The 16,942-nt window shown below is 43.4% G+C and overlaps 1 protein-coding gene across 1 annotated transcript; it reads right to left on the bottom strand.

The window, feature by feature from the left end:
* Positions 1-15,085: 15,085 nt before the first annotated feature.
* On the bottom strand, positions 15,086-16,296 carry LOC136495342 (rhomboid-like protein 19). Its single transcript, XM_066491294.1, has 3 exons — positions 16,103-16,296; positions 15,472-15,606; positions 15,086-15,285 (listed from the first exon to the last, which is right to left on the bottom strand). The coding sequence occupies exons 1-3, from the start codon at positions 16,243-16,245 to the stop codon at positions 15,147-15,149; spliced, it is 417 nt and encodes a 138-aa protein (XP_066347391.1). The 5' UTR covers positions 16,246-16,296; the 3' UTR covers positions 15,086-15,146.
* Between the last annotated feature and the right edge of the window lie 646 nt (positions 16,297-16,942).

Below are 16,942 nucleotides of genomic sequence, written 5' to 3'. Positions count from 1 at the left end.
TGAAGCGCACACGAGGTAACCTAGCTCTGATACCACTTTTAGGATCGTTGGAACACCTAGAGGGGGTGAATAGGCCTATAAAATTCAACTTAAACCAAAGTCAAATTCACCCACGGCACTGCCGCTATGTGAGTGCAGCACTACCGCACCTGTAGGAGAGATTAGTTCACAGTTCAAAATATACCCAACGAAATTTAGATTGGGTAAATTTCCTAACTTCCTATAGAGTAGTAGATCATAGATCGACAGCTGAAAGTGGTGGGAACACCACACACAAGTAGATCGGCCTCAAACTCTAGAGATCACATCAACAACAACAAGAACATAAGTGTAGCAACACAAGCACATGATGACACAAGGATGTATCCTATGGTTCAGCTCGCCACCAAGGCTTGTCCTATGTCCACGTTATTGAGGTATACCACTAAGGCTTAGGGATTTGCAACCATATCTCGTTCTCAAGTCAAGAGAGTGAACTCTTGAGATGAATGGTGATTTTAATTGCGGCAAGAGGTGGTTACAAACCTCCCGGTGCTGCCACAAACTTGGCAAGTTCACCGGCCGACGCTCTAGCCGGCTAGGAGCCAAGCTCCAAGAGTAACAAACACAACCGCCAGCTAAGACGTGAACTGAGTGCTCTTTAGAGTTTAGGAATCAATGGAGCTGCTCTCTATTTGAGTTTTGGACCCTTTTCCCTCAAGGATTGATGGGGAAATCAATGAATTTGCTTGGGGGTTTGAGGTCAACAATGGAGTGAGAGAGAGAGAGCTCCTGCTCTATTTTGGCGTGCTGAAGTGAGAAAGAAGAGAGCCAATTGGTTACGATTAAAAAGGAAGGGGAAAGGTATATATACCCCCAGCCCCCAACGGTCCACTTTAAATCACAGATAGCCGTTGATGAGGAAAAGGAAAGGTATATATACCCCCAGCCCTCAACGGACACTACACCCAAGAGGTCGGGCGAGACGAGGACGCGACCAAAGGGTCGGACGAGCCGAGGACGCGACCAAAGGGTCGGACGAGCCGAGGACGCGACCAAAGGGTCGAACGAGCCAGAGCCCGCGACCTTGGGGTCGGATGATCCGGAGCCCTCGACCTTGGGGTCGGGCAAGACGGAGCCTGCGACCAAAGGGTCTTTGGTCGGGCGAGATGGAGCCCGCGACCTTGGGGTCGGGCAAGACGCATCCCGCGACCCAAGGGGTCGGGCAAGCCGGAGCTCGCACCATGCAAGACAGCAAGGGTAATAGTGAAGTGTAGACTGTCTTAGCTGTGAAACTAAGGATGCTTGTGGTTGTTTGAGCACTTTGTAGCACATATTAGCTTAAGCATTGTGCCCTCCTTTATAGTATGACTTTTCCTACACTCAAATTCAATATATAAAAGAATTTAAACCTCCTTTGAGTTTGAAGCCATCTACATTTGTAATTGGGGATTCCTCCATTTCATGTAGCATCCTTGAATATAAATTCTCTGCTTGTCATCTTAATAAATCTCATTAGTTTTCTAATTACGTTGTTAGTATCACAAAAACACACAATTAAGGCTTGATTGCACTTTCAAAGGGTAATAGTGAAGTGTAGACTTCTTGGCTGTGAATCTGAGGATGCATATGGTTGTTTGAGCACTTGGTAGCATATATTAGCTTAAGCATTGTGCCCCCCTTTATAGTACGTCTTTTCCTATACTCAAATTTAAAATATAAGAGAATCTTAAACCTCCTTTGAGTTTGAAGACATCTATATTTGTAATTGGGGGCTCCTCCGTTTCGTATAGCATCCTCCAATATAAATTCTCTGCTTGTCATCTCGATAAATCTCATTAGTTCTCTAATTATGTGGTCATTATTACCAAAACCCACAATTAAGGCTTGATTGCACTTTCAGGTTCCTTCATCGTAGTTTGTGTGATTACATCTTACTTGATGCTTCTATCATTATACTATTTGAAAAGTCATTTTTGTGATGGGTAAAACAATTTTTTTAGACTAAATTCCTTGGACCGCCCTTAACCACTACTCCCTCTGTCCCGATTTATTTGTCGTTTCCGTTTTTCGTGCCACAAGGTTGACTCGATTTGTAGAAAATACTAGCAACATTTGTATCTCCAAATAAATTTATTAAAAAACTAGATTCAAAGATCTTTCCGATGATACTAATTATGTATCATAAATATTAATATTTTTTAATATATATTTTGTTAAAATTGTTTCTCGGGAAGCGAAAGCGACAGATATTTTGGGACGGAGGGAGTAGAATCTAAAAAATTTGTGGTTTCCAGAGATGGCCAATCATTCATCTTTGAAAAAGACATCAATATGTGATTTCCTAAGCAGACAGTCTCTTCATAAAATCAGTTAAAAAGGTAAAAAAAAATACAATAAAAAAATCTCTTGGTTTACTGAGCAAGTGGGAAATAGAGAGAATAATTATATGTGCATTTTAAGCTTTTTGTTAGTGATGTGAGGTGACAAATAAACATGTAATAAGTTTTTTTGTTTTATCTCTTTCTAGACTAATATGATAAATTTAAGACCTTAAGGTTTTATGTTAGCTATACTATACTAGTATACTTGTACTAAGACGACTACTCGTAGGGTTCTCGGTATAGTCGGTAGGCTCCTCCGCGACAGATTCGGCCATTTCTACATCCGCGTTGGTCAGAAGCAGGCATTGCGTGGCTATCAGGCGGAGCTGCGCTTGCTCTTGACCACTTACAGCGAGCAGTGGCGAATTGGCGATCCAACTCTTCTGCTGGCGTGGCTAACCCAAAGCTGGCAAGATGTGGCGTGGCGTCCACCAGTGCAGCTGGGCCCCGCAACCGTGATGAAAGCTCACAAATGGTGGGGCCAGAGGCAGCTCCTGCCACCGTGCCGGACAGCGCCCCGTCCCGGTCCCACTCTCTTTCTCGCTCTCCCGTAGTACGGTGGGGCGGCCTTTTTTGTGTGACTATCCGTATCCCGCACAGCGCCTTTTGAGGTGCACTGGCAGCAGAGAGGCGGAGAGCCGGAGGGCGAGAGAGCGACAAGGCATCTGCGGCACAGCAGCAGCAGCAGGAGGAGGTGCAGGGCAAGCCACTGCAGATCTTCTCATCTCTGCGCCTCGCGCACAGTCCCGTCCCACGGATCTGCTGGGTGCTTGCTGGCGCTGCTCTGCCCTGCCCTGCCATGCAACATGCATGCATGGATGGAGGATGCCCCGCCCCGGCCCATCCATCCATCCATCAATCCTCCACTTGCCTGCCTGGTCCCCCTCGCTGTTTCTTGCCTGCCGCTTGTACTCTTGTTTTCCACTTTTTGTGCGCCTGCATCGCGTGCAGCAGGCCCCAGGTTTGTGGGGAGCGGTCAGGACGGTCTGGCTCATCACACTATGGGTCCTCTCTGTTGTTGCTTTTGGCCTGGTGCATCATGCGGCTGGTAGCTGCAGCTGCAGCTGCTGGGATTTGATGGCTGCACTGCACGCACAGGCCCTACTCGTCTCCTAGGGATGGTGAGCAGCTAGCGCGGGCCCGCGGGAACGGGGGGCTGCACTGCTGCAGTGTGACCCGCTACAGTGGACTTGTGTATGGATGGGTTGATCGATCTGCTGCCCGCTGGCGCGGTGTGCATGTACTGTGCGGTGGCAGGTCCGGATGGCCTGGCAGCCTGCACAGCACAGCAGCACCGTGTTTGACGTGTGCGCAGCCACGGACCACGGTGCACGCCGGCATGGAGCGGATCACCATTCACCAAAAGGGTGGCCTGCCTCTGGCTGAGTGTGCGGCAGGGCCGCAGGCGCAGGGGCACCAAGGCCTCCGAGCGTGAGAAAAATTCATGCAGACATGCGGAGTACACGTAGGTAGGAGTGTACACTCTGCGCCCTAGGCTTCCAAAATTTTTGGTAAAATGGGCACGGTAGCATTTTCGTTGTTATTTGATAAATAGTGTCCAATCATAGTCTAATTAGGCTTAAAAGATTCGTCTCGTGGATTTCGTCTAAACTGTGTAATTAGTTTTATTTTTTATTTATATTTAATGCTTTATACATGCGTCCAAAGATTTGATGTGACGAAAAATGTGAAAAATTTTGTAAAATTTTTTGCAAACTAAACTGGACCCTAGCTACGGGCAACGAGAGCATGGCTTGGCCACTGGTGACGAACAGTGAAAGTCGTGGCTCATTGCTTTGGGCAGGGCAGCTTGAGCAGCCTGAATAGCCACGGCGGCCTCCACTCCTTCAGGGCATGGCATGCTGTGCCGGGCCGTACGGCTTCAACGCTTGTTGGCTAGTCCCTCGGATCAAAAAAAAAAAAATGCAATTCTCAGCCGTCAATCGGTCTCAAGTTTGATCAAAATTATATAAAAAAAATATAAATATTTATAATACAAAATTCGTATCATTAGATCAATCATAAATTATATTTTTATAATAAATTTATTTATAGACATAAATATTAATACTATTTACTATAAATTTGGTCAAACCTCAGCTAGTTTGACCGACACGGATATCACGATTGTATTCATGAGTACTGTACTAGTGTACTACCGGTAGGTGGGTACTGTTTTTTTTCGCCTACCTATATTATAGGCCCCGTTTAGTTTCGAAAATTTTTAGCTTTTGGCTATCGTAGCACTTTCATTTTTATTTGGTAAAAATTGTCCAATTATGGACTATTTAGGCTTAAAAGATTCGTCTCACGATTTCTCGGCTAACTGTGTAATTAGTTTTTTTTCGTCTACATTTAGTACTCCATGCATGTGCTGTAAGATTTGATGTGATGGAAAATCTTAAAAAATTTTGGTTTTTGGTTTGGAACTAAACGGGGCCTATATCAGACATGATAAAGTGAAGTGTGGATGACTTTTTGCCCGTGGGAGCAATTAAGCCTATCTCCAACAATAACACCTAAAATATAAGACATGTTTGTCTTCTGGGTAGTGTTACAGTCAAAAGGTTTAATACATATTCGGCATCTTCTCAAACAAGATTTAAAAGAGAATCCTTTCTGCAAATGGGTTTTCAGGAGAGAGGATCCTCATATTTGGGTTTTGCCTCTACAAATTAAAATAGGTCTTCCATATAGGTACTCTGCTGAAGACCGATTTTAAATCTTTGGTAACCATTTTGGGTCTAGATAGACAGTCTAATACCAGAGATGATATCAGAGGACGCGCAGAACGAATAATCCTGGCCGAGTCGTAGCAGCTAGGTCGATTAGCGGTTGCAGCTGCGGCGCACCGCTGAGCCTGGAGGGGGGATGCATGTGGCCATGGGGTCCAGGTCAGATACTATGAATAGATTTGTCGTTTGCATATTGCACCTGCATCAATAATCTTTGATTCTTTCTCAAAAATCCTTACTTAGACTGCCTGCCAGCGTTTCTATGTATGTGACGACTCTTGCCGTAAAGTACATGCATACGGCGTTTCTGCTCAACGAACGCACGTTCGGCGAACCCTGAGCTCAATGCTCCCAGTACTATAGCACCGTAGCATGTGCGTTTGAACTTATCGACCAGCTATAATCTATGATATTTTTCTCTCACAATAAAATAGTTTCAGTCAACCGGCTTTAATATTAACCGAACATGCCCTAAGCTTTGTGATTGACCAGTACTGCTATTATATTAACTCGTCACAGTCAGTTTGACGTGCACTTGCAGCTGCCGAGTACGAGTATTACTGCCGATCGAGCTGCCAAGGTTGTGATAGACGAGAACGATGATGGAGATGCAACGAACACGGACGAAACCGACACGGGAGCACGGGATGGAATGGGTCGGCGGAATCGGATGCTCTTGGACGAGAACGAGAGGGACGGGGGGAGCCTTTTTCCTGCGCGCGCCATATGCGACGGGACCGGCTCCGACATGTCGGGCGTGGCTCCCAACGCCGTGCAGCGACCCACGAACCAACCAAACCGGTTAGTAAATAGTATTTTTCTCTCGTAAACGAGACAACAATATTTTCAGCCCATGCCTTTTCAGTCAAGCAAATAGTACACTGTGTGTACCGTACGGAGGTGCTGTTCCTCGTCCCGTCACGTTGCATGGTTGGACGGACGAGCAAGCGATGAAGCGAAGCACATGGCGGATCACATGCGTGCAGCGTGCGTTCGATCGGTTAGCAGTTGCGCTGACAGGCACGTCACGGCACAGGCGGACGGAGGGAGTGTCCGTGTCACGTCGTCAGAGCTAGCTGAACTCGATGCTCCACTGTGTAGTCGTCGTCGGTACATGGCATGATGGAAGATACTGTAGGCGGTGGTGTGGTGTCCTTGGACGAGTATCTATCTGCCTGCCTGGACGCTGGACGCTGGACCTGGATGGATTTGATAATTGGCGATGCGCGGCGCAGAAAGGGATCGGCGAACAAGGCGTAATGAACACGACCGGGAAAACGCATCGTGTCGCCCTCGGTCTCGCTACCAGCTGCCGCTGCCGGTCGCTGTACGAGTCTCGTCTGGCCCTTGTTAGTTGATTTATTACAAGAGAAAAACCCCGTTCGTTCGTTTAAATAATATAGCTCGTGAGACAGACTTTGTCGATATCCTGCACGTCCATCGTCCTCGTCCGCGCGCGCTCAATTAAAGTTTGCAGCAGATAGCAACAAGAGGTCTCCCTCAAGCGTGACACGCGTGGATTATAAGTATGCTCATCCGTCCAGAGTGGATCTTGGTTTTTAGTTTCCAGACAGAAGATGCAGGGATTTTCCGGAGTTAAAAGCTACTCTTAGGACCGCGAAAACGTGTGTCGTCACCCGTCCATACGTTTCTGTAATTCTGTTCACAAGTAGTAGTAATGCAAGGAAAGGTATTTGCGGTGGGGTGGGGATGATAGCAGAAGGGGGTGGTCGCAAGAGAGTTTGCTCCACGCATATGGGCGAAACGTTTTTGTGCTGCGAATTGGTCTTCAAGCGCGAAAGTTCATGTTTGTATACCAAGGCGTGGTCATCGATATTACACTTTGGTCTTAATATCACTCGTGACTATACGTTACGGAATCTTCCGAGGGCTAGAATGATCTTGTGAACGTAAGTTAGAAAGTTCATCACTACTCTAGCAGCTAGCCCTTGCCCTTCCACACGCTAAAATCTTATAGAACATAAGTTAGAAGTTAATGCTTAGCATCAGAATTACTAATCTTTAATTAAAAAAGAATTACTTATATTTGTCCACTCTCGCTCACTATTTATTTTTTGATGTCATATCTATGCATATACTCTATAATGCCTATCCAGTTATGAGAACCTTATCGATTTACTCGATCTGTTTGCGGTGGCACATAAATGTATCTTCAATATGCATTTAATTTAAACATATAAGCTTAAGTTATGGTGAATCTTATTGCTACATACTTTTTTTAGTAACATGTTGGATGAAAAATTATGCTTATTGTAACTATTATTCAAAGTTTTTTTTTCATATTTTTAAGAAAATAAGGATTTACTTTGTAGACCATATTATTAAGTACTATGATGACAAAAACAATCATTTAAACCTACATAACGTTGCTCGATATCGTCTGTGGATCTTGAATTGGGATTTAGGATGGAAAAATAGTGCTAAACTGAAGAGAATGTTAATAATTAAGCCAAACATCATTGTTTACTCCGAGGCCACGTCGATTTCCAGTCCGGACTAACCTCCGCTACTGTTAGAAAATATTGAATTTCCCCCATCAAATAATTATTTATGCAGTATCTTTTTTTTTAGAAAAATATGGAGCCTAGAATTGTACTAATCTTTATGGACAGCGAAATGTACAAATCTAGCAAAAGTAACACTTAGGTCTATTTGATCCCCTCGTCTAAAGCTAAAGTCTCTAAAATTGTGGTCTAAACTTACCTCTAAAATTTAGTCAACTTCACATTAGAGCTTTTTTAACTCAAAATTGAGCTAAAGTGCACTAAAATTTTTAGAGCTTTAAAGTTTGGAAGAGGGATCCAAACAGGTCTTTATTTAAAATGTTGTTATGGATATTAATATGCTTGCATTAACTGGATTTTTTTAAGCTGTCTACTACACAACCATATGTTTTATGCAGTTTCAACACATGAATTTTTTTTGCACCATAGGATTAAGATCCATCAGCCTTCACCCTTCTTCTATCTCTAGCCTCCGGACTCCACATATTACAGATCACAATTTTTTTTCTATGGAAGGACAAATCACAGATCCGCCGCCGCTGAGGCGAGGTCGTCGGTCGCCGATGCCGGCGCCAGTAGTCACCGGTGAGAAAGAGAGAGGAAGATAGATAAAAAAATCAATGTGTTTTTTTTTCTAAAACATATATGTGTTGTATAGCATTTCTGTTTTTATAATCTTTAGTACATGAGTCGTTAAGAGAACATTTAGAATGATCGTGGAAACATACAACAATATATAGTCTATCTCTCATAAAGAGTACATATATTATTTGTACTTATTACAATTGAATTGGCACAGTCCGAATTATATTTTCTTCTAATAATATTTCAATTATATTTTTTCTGATAATATTTCAGCGTAAGCATCACTCTAACTCAAATCCATGAATCCGCGGCAACCTCCACAGTCCACGTGCATGCATGCGCATCGCATCTGGTGCGTGGCGTGGTGTGTCTCATTTGCCAGCCGCTTCACCAACCGTACGAGCCGTGTCGCATTGGTTCGTTGCGAAGCTAGAAGCGCGGCATATCGATCTGCATTGGCGGATCCACGGGGGGGGGCTAGGGGGGCAGCAGCCCCCCCCGTGAGGGTGAATTTCCTTTATAATTACTGTAGCAAAACCGTGATTTCACCGTTAATCTTCGACGTTTGTTCTAAATCTCTATTGATTAGCCCCCCCCGAGGTGCTCATCTTGGCTCCGCTAATGTCGATCTGGGCCGTGTTTAGTTGCAAATTTTTGGATGCGTAAAGTTAGCAAAATATACTGTAGTGTCACTGTAACATTTCATTTATATTTTGTAATAATTGTCTAACCGTTGACTAATTAGGCTTAAAATGTTTGTCTCGCAAAGTACAACCAAACTGTGCAATTAGTTTTAAATTTCGTCTACTTTTAGTATTTCATGCATGCACCACAAGTTTGATGTGACGGGAAATCTTCTTTTTGTATAGTGCCAAAGTTGAGAGTTTGGAAGGAACTAGCGTTTAGTTGGCAAAAAAATTTGGTTTCGGCTACTGTAACACTTTTCTTTATATTTAACAATTAGTGTCTAATTATAAACTAATTAGGTTCGAAAGTTTCGTCTCGTGATTTCTCACCCAACTTAGTTTTATTTTTTATCTATATTTAGTATTCTATGTATGTACCGTAAGATTTAATGTGATATTTTAGGGTGAAAATTTTTAGAATCTAAACGATGCTGAGTCCTCTCTCTCTCTTGGTAATGTCAATGATGCCAGATCGGCAGCTGCAGATGGAGCAGCAGCGCTGCGGATGCCTGCCGCTGTCACATGGTGGGTCTCCTGCATCCGTATGCTAGATAGGGCAGGCGCCGACTAGCTAGGTTTACCGACCCCGCATGATGCCCAAGGGCGCAGTAGTGGCTGGCTGGCTGTCGCGTGCACGAGCGAATCGCGGCGCAGCGCAGTGCGGTCGTCGGTGCACAGGCAGTCAGGCACAGCACAGCACGGTGACCACTGACCACTGTGCTCCATCGCGCTCTGTTGGAGCCGAAACATGGCCCGTTTCCCTTCCTCTTCCACCACGAGAGCCGCGCATTCAATTCCAATTCGTTCAATAATTAGCAGGTCCAAAGAGTTGTCTGTTTCAACTGTTCCGTCGGTCGGTTCTCTGCATCGTCGCCGCACCAGTCCTGTAGACAGCTCGGACCTCACTATTACGATGCAGTATCAGGGGACGCCATCGCAAGCTCGATCGCACATACATGTGCACGCCACAATGCCGCCGTCCTCTTGAGTCTTGATCCAACCCAGCGACCAGCTGAAGACGTGTCCTCTCCTGATCTCTTGCGGGAGCAGTTTTTTCACTATTTTCTTCTCCCCTCCTGTCGAGCTCATGCACATGTCGGCACACAGACGAAGCTATTGAGAGTCGAGATGCGACGTGAGTACACACCCTGACCATCGACCGGAACTGCTTTTGTTAATTCGTTCGCCAACTTTTTATGCGATCTACAACATGAGGCGTACTGTACAGTATTATTAAATCGGCGTACGACGACGTACTACGCCGCGAGCCATTCATTTTTCTAGTACTAGTATGGTCAATATGCAGTTTTTAACTGGAAAAAGGTCAACTCACGGCGCTTTTGTTTGGTTTATAAGTTGTACTTTTTTTTTAGTTAATAAATAATATTTTTTTCTATAATAAATTAGTTAATAGTACTTTCAGCAATGACTTATCAGCTAAGCGAACAGAACATTAATCGTAGACTCTGATCGATCAATTATGGACATCCGGTAGATGAGTCATCAGCCATGCCATCAAAATTGAGGCGCATTCCAACTCGGCCTGAACCTTTACCAGCTCTACTCTTACGGTGCCTATCAATTTTCTGAAGCAGCAGTACTCCTTTGGAGATGTGCCGGTTGATCAATTATCGAGTGCACGGCAGGGTACTCGGGCCCCGTTTAGTTCCGAAAATTTTTGGCTTTTGACTACTGTAGCACTTTCGTTTTTATTTGGCAAAAATTGTCCAATTATGAACTATTTAGGCTTAAAAGATTCGTCTCACGATTTCTCGGCTAACTGTGTAATTAGTTTTTTTTTCGTCTACATTTAGTACTCCATGCATGTGCCGCAAGATTCGATGTGACGGGTACTGCGCAAAAATTTTTGGTTTTTGGATGGAACTAAACGGGGCCTCAGTTGTAGCATGCCCGTACTGCCCTAGGTGCCAAGGTGGAGGTCAGAGGTGGGGCTTTGGCTGTGGATCTACTCCGATCCAGCCACAAATATTATGGTTGGTTGTGTATCCGTTCAATATTCAACCGGTTCAGACGACATGTGACATAGCGGCAGCAACTTCACAGCCTGCCTGGACGGCAGGACCATAGGTAACGTCACGCTGTCTAAGATCTTGTATTTAATGATGAGGTCAATTTACTATAAAATAACAGGGATAACCAGAAAGGCCCGTTTAATTCTCTTATAATTCATAATTTTCAACTTATTTTTCTCTCGTAACAAATCAGTCAGAACAATATTTCGGCTTATTTTTTCAGCGAAGCGAACGAGCTTAGTCTAATTTGCTGTTTACATGAAACCGCTGCCATGCTATTACAAAAATGTTCCATGAACAACTCATATATGTACAAAACTATCGATTCATTCAAAATTATAAGTTTTATACACATGACAATAGTTTATGTAAGTTGTTACTTTAATTAGATACATTTAGACATTTTGAATGATATGGCATATTTATATCATTAGTATAATGATAGGCACTCCAAATTCTATATAAAAAAATACTGCTGCACATATAATTGATAGAGAAATTTCAACTTATAATTTTGAATGAATCGATAGGTTAGTACATAACAAATAATGCCATGGCCTCTTGGGTGTTTAAGTAAACAATGATTGTAAAGCTTAAATATCAACGGTGTACAACTAGTGATTGTCAAACTAGTTTCATCTAGACGAGACTCCTCCCCGTTCTCTCAACACATTTAACTTTAGAGCCATGTCTGTCAAACTTGCTTTAGGTGGCACCTTATTCAAAGAGAATGAAACCTAAATGCGCCTGGGGGTGGGGTGGGGGGGGGGGGGGGGCATTGTTTTAGGGAAAACCTAGGTTCTCTCACTCCAGTACTCACTTTCCTAAACATTCGTTCCTACTGTACGTGGTTAATGTTGGGCTCTTTCTCTCCAACTACAATAAACGCCCTGTTCGGTTGGGCTTGTTTAGCTGATCAGCCATGGCTGAAAGTACTGTTGGCTGATTTGGTGTGAGAAAAAATACTGTTCGTTAGCTGAAAAAGTACGACTTATAAGCCCCCGACAAAAGTGTTTACCAAGGTTTGTGTTGACGATAATTGGCCCCGTTCGCTTTGCTAAAAAAACAAGTTAAAGCTGAATTGTTGCGAGAGAAAAACACTGTTTCGACTGAAAAAAAAGCCGAACAAACTGGCTTTTAAGGTAAGCCGAATGGACCAAAACATGTCATCACACGAGCACGTCAATGTGCAACTCGCGAAGGCGTACCTTGCAACTCCTATGTGAAAATCGGCTTAATCAAATTTTGACTTAGGTAGGCTCAAACCAAAGAGAGCTTGTCCAAGAGGGACCCATATATCGAGGCAAGTGCACTTTGGGTTGCTCTAACATCAACAGACTAGTTAGCTGCTTCAATAGCGGCTTCAATCACCATTGGGCGTTGAAAAAAATCACCATTGGGATAAGGAAGACAATAAACAGTCTAGGCCCCGTTCGGTTTGCTGAAACATGGCAGAAATTGGCTGAAAACATTGTTCTGGCTAAAATATTGTGAGAGAAAAATACTGTTCCAACTGAAAAAGAAGCCGAACAAACCGGATTTAAGGTAAGCTGAACAGGGCCTCAAGAAGCAAATAAGCTGAAAGCTCTAGTTTGTTTTGGTTAATTGATGAAACCCTAAGCGCTAACCTAGTTTATCAAAGTGATTATGAGATAGGTAGCACTACTCCAAGTGATGAAGCAATGGCGAAGATCATGACAATGGTGATGACATGGTGATGATCAAATGCTTGAACTTGGAAAGAAGAAAGAGAAAAACAAAAGGCTCAAGGCAAAGGTATAAATAGTAGGAGCCATTTTGTTTTGGTGATCAAGACACTTAGCAAGTGTAATCACATTTAGGTTAGATAGCCGTACTATTAAGATGGGTGAAACTCGTATTGAAATGCGGTTATCAAAGTGCTACTAGATGCTCTAACTTATTGCATATGCATTTAGGATCTAGTGGAGTGCTAACACCCTTGAAAGTATTTTGTGAAAGTATGCTAACACATGTGCATAAGATAATACACTTGGTGGTTGGCACATTTGAGTAAGGGTTAGAAACTTCACCGGCGCCCTATACAGAAAAGACAGGGGTTCACAGAGTGACCGGACGCTGGTGGCGCAGTGACCGAACGCTGGGGTCCTGAGTCCGGTCAGTAGCAGCAGTGAGCACGCGTCTCGGTCTTGTGACCGGACGCTGGCGCGAAGAGTGACCGGACGTTGGGTGTGTCCGGTCGAGCATGACCGGACGCGTCCGATCGTGAAATTTTGTGTTTGGAACCTTACTGGAAACGATCGGACGTTGGGGTCCTGAGTCCGGTTACTTTCTAACTGACGCGTCCGGTCATCACTTGACCGTTGAAATCAGGCGATCGACATTTGAAGCCAATGGCATGTGGGAAGCATCGAGCGACCGGACGCTGGGGTCCTGCGTCCGGTCGAACTGACCGGAGCGTCCGGTCACCCTGAGTTGTGCCCAGTAAAGGGGTACAACGGCTCTATTTCATGGAGGCTTCTATTTAAGCCCCCATGACTGGCTCAAGCTCACCCTCTTAGCCATTTGCATTGACATAGAAACCTTGTGAGCTTAGCCAAAGCCTTCCCACTCATCTCCATCATTGTTTCATCATCATTATGAGATTGAGAGAGAATCCAAGTGCATTGCTTGAGTGATTGCATCTAGAGGCACTTGGTGTTCGTGTTTTGCTGCAGGATTCACTTGTTGCTCTTGGTGGTTGTCACCACCTAGACAGCTTGGTGCAGCGAAGGAGGATTGGCACGAGTTGGTGATTGTTCGTGGCCATCTTCGGTGATTGTGAGGAGATTTGTACCTTCCCCGACGGAGCGCCGAAAGGTAACTCTAGTGAATTGCTCGTGTCATTGAGTTACCTCACTTGAGGGTAGGTTCTTGCGGTGTCCAATTGTGTGGACGAGGTTCGTGCAACACCTCTTAGCCGCCGAACCACCAAGTGTTGGTCAACACAACGGGGACTAGCATGCCGGCAAGCATGTGAACCTCAGGAGAAAAAATTGGTTGTCTGTTGCCCTTTGGTATTCTCCCAGTGATTGATTTAATATTCATCTTGTGATTGGTTCACTCCTCTACACGACGGTATAATCACCCTACTTACTCTTTTATATTCTTACAAATTAGTTGTGGCAAGCTTTTTAGTGTAATTAGAATTGAGAGCTTGCTTTATTATTTTAAGTTCATCTAGTGGAGCTCTTTAGAGTAGCAAGTTTGAGAGCTCTTGGTGAGTAATAATATTACAAGTTGTGTGCCTACTAATCATTACAACTAGAATTGTTGGATATGTGACTTGCAACCCTTGTAGAGCTAGAGCAAGTTTGCATTTCGCTATTTATCATACTAATCAAATTGCTCTAGTTGATTTATAGATTTTTAAATAGGCTATTCACCCCCCCTCTAGCCATATTAGGACCTTTCATAAGCGCTCTGTTCGTTTGGGCTGGTTTGACTTATAAGTCATGGCTGAAAGTATTGTTGGCTGGTTTGGTGTAAGAGAAAAATCATGTTCGTTGGTTGATAAACCATGACTTATAAGCTAAATACGACCAATCAAACATGCCGAAGATCAAATTGTTTTGTGTGTGATCAATTGGATACCGTCAATTACTCGTCATGGACCTTTATATATTTATAGGATGAGAGATCACGCGGAGGGACGATGCACTATAACACAACATACTTTTGTCGACACTTTCTATTGTAGGCAAAGGTGTAGGCAAAGGGCACCTTTGCCGACAGATAACCTCCCTCGAAAAGTTTTCTCGACAGTTTAGAAACAGTCACGCTAGAAGCTGTCGGCGAAACTTTTACCGGCAGTCAACAGAATCCTCGACACTTTATGTGTAGGCAAACGGTCTACCTACGCCGACAGTTGAAACCTTTGCCGACAGTTAACCCTTTGTCGACGGTTAAGACCTACGCCAACAGTTAAAACCTTTCCCGACAGATTGTATGTTGGCCAAACCATTTTCAAGGTATTTTACAAACCATATACTGCCCAAAAAAAACTATCGGCAAAACTGCATAGATATAATTACAATTAAAATAATTTAACAAATCCACTTATGCTCATATAGAAGGCATCACATTGAACAAATTCACTTGATTTTTATATAAATAATATATTAGATCTTCCATACGGCACGCGCAAAAATACAAGGAAAATTTGACAGAAGATCTCCTCCAGCTCTCCTGACACAAGGGTTCAGACTTTATCAGAAGCATCATCCTCCGCGTCCTCCCGCTGCTTCTGCTGCTGCTTTGGCGGAGGCGTGCCCTCCGTGTTCCTGACCGCGGCCAGCTTCTCCACCAGTCTCTGCTCCAGTGCCCTCTGACCCCTTTCTCTATAGGGAATGGACAATAATCAAATCAAATGAGATGCCCGAGATAAGAACATCAAGACTGATCAATGGGTAGCAATCATTTCGTGATGGTGCTCAACGGGTAGGAAACCAAGAGCATGTGCTCTACTAAGCAAATGGTTTCAGTGATGGATGGCTAAAACGATGAGAAAAAAAAGGAATTCGCACCTCCTCCTGTTTGCCTCAATGGACCCCGAACCAGGGAACTGTGACCCATCCAATGTCTGGCCTGTGCCTTCAGGTCTTGCAGATCGCCCACAGAAGAGTTTGTGGAATATGGAAGCAATAGGGTCCAAAATTGGCCTGCAATATTTCAATAAGTTTATGAAATAAAAAACAAAGTTTAGGTCTATTTATTTCTAGATTTGTTGAGTCTTGTACTGTTTGTAAAGTGTTTAGCAATCGTAACTTTCAGAAAAAAAATCCAAGGACAATTCTTCTGCAGAACCTTAGAGCTAGGAATCCATAAAATGATATGGTTGGTTGGTTAGCATTAAGAGTTCTGCGTTATTACTAGGGACCAAGAGCCACCTCTAGCATCAAAAAAAGGTTGGATGAGCACCTATATCTGATATCTCTACAACCATTTCCTAACTCTTTCTCTTCATATATGCTTTCGAAGGTAGAGTTAGATGTTATGTTTAATTGCAATGGTAATCCAAAAATTTCTTCTAACATCTTAAATTAGGGATTCACACATCGCTGAGCAAGGGGTCCTCTAAAATGTTCTTCGCTTCGCAGAATTATTGCATTGCATTTCCCACTGCTTTACACCAAGATCACTTGTGAAAAACAGTACCTTAAAAATCCAGGGAAGAAGCTTGAAAATGAGAATTCATCACTTGGGTCCCCCTTAAGGCCTACTTCTAATCTCCTTTGGAAGTAACGCAGGTAAATCCAGTTCATGTAGATGCCAAATAATATGATGGGAAGGTATGACATCGATTCCTTTATGAAGAAGCTTACGGCAACAGAGATAAATGCAACGATAGATGGAATCCACTGAATAAACAGAAAAAATGTTAGGAAACCTTGGGAGATAATCAAAATTGATTGCACAATTAGACAAATTTCATTACAGAAGTGATCAAACACCTTTGCATACTCTATTTTATTTGAAATCGATGTCATTCTAGCAGATCAATCTCTATAGAACATTTAAATAACTGGAGGATGGAATAAGACACTTTGTACCTTAAATCTGCTACCGTATCTAGGAGGGTCATTTAATCGAGTACCAAGAATGCTTAATTGTTTTAAAAGCATATTCTCAAGTGTATCTAAGTACACAGCTAGACAGAGATTGCAGAGAGAACATTCTGAGAGCACAAAAGTGATGCAGTAGTAGTGGTTTTATTCTTGCTGCACTAATTTCGCCGAGGGTTCAGCTGCTATTATTTTCCTAAAGTCTAGGAGTTCATAACATGTTAGGCATTTGTACTTTCCTGTACCTATTTGGAAATTTCTCTTTGTGGCAATGAAAAGATCATGCTTGCCATTGACATATAACCTCTATGTCTGAAATTGAATCAGGTAATTCTTCTATGAGATTTTAATAAGGTAAAAATACTAATACCAATGCAATATGCCCGATTCAGCTTAGAGGAGTAGCAAGAACACATAGGCAGTGAGGACGAGG

This window comes from Miscanthus floridulus, chromosome 12 (assembly GCF_019320115.1).
Source record: "Miscanthus floridulus cultivar M001 chromosome 12, ASM1932011v1, whole genome shotgun sequence".
NCBI lineage: Eukaryota > Viridiplantae > Streptophyta > Magnoliopsida > Poales > Poaceae > Miscanthus > Miscanthus floridulus.
Note: the sequence above shows the minus strand (reverse complement) of the source record. Positions and strands in the feature narration are given on the sequence as shown.

Coding starts and splice junctions, on each gene's coding strand:
- LOC136495342 (XM_066491294.1), bottom strand. CDS start 16,245: ATGTCATACCTTCCCATCATATTATTTGGCATCTACATGAACTGGATT. Junction 15,607..16,102: donor TTCTTCCCTGGATTTTTAAG/GTACTGTTTTTC, acceptor GAAATATTGCAG/GCCAATTTTGGACCCTATTG. Junction 15,286..15,471: donor ATTGAGGCAAACAGGAGGAG/GTGCGAATTCCT, acceptor CATTCCCTATAG/AGAAAGGGGTCAGAGGGCAC.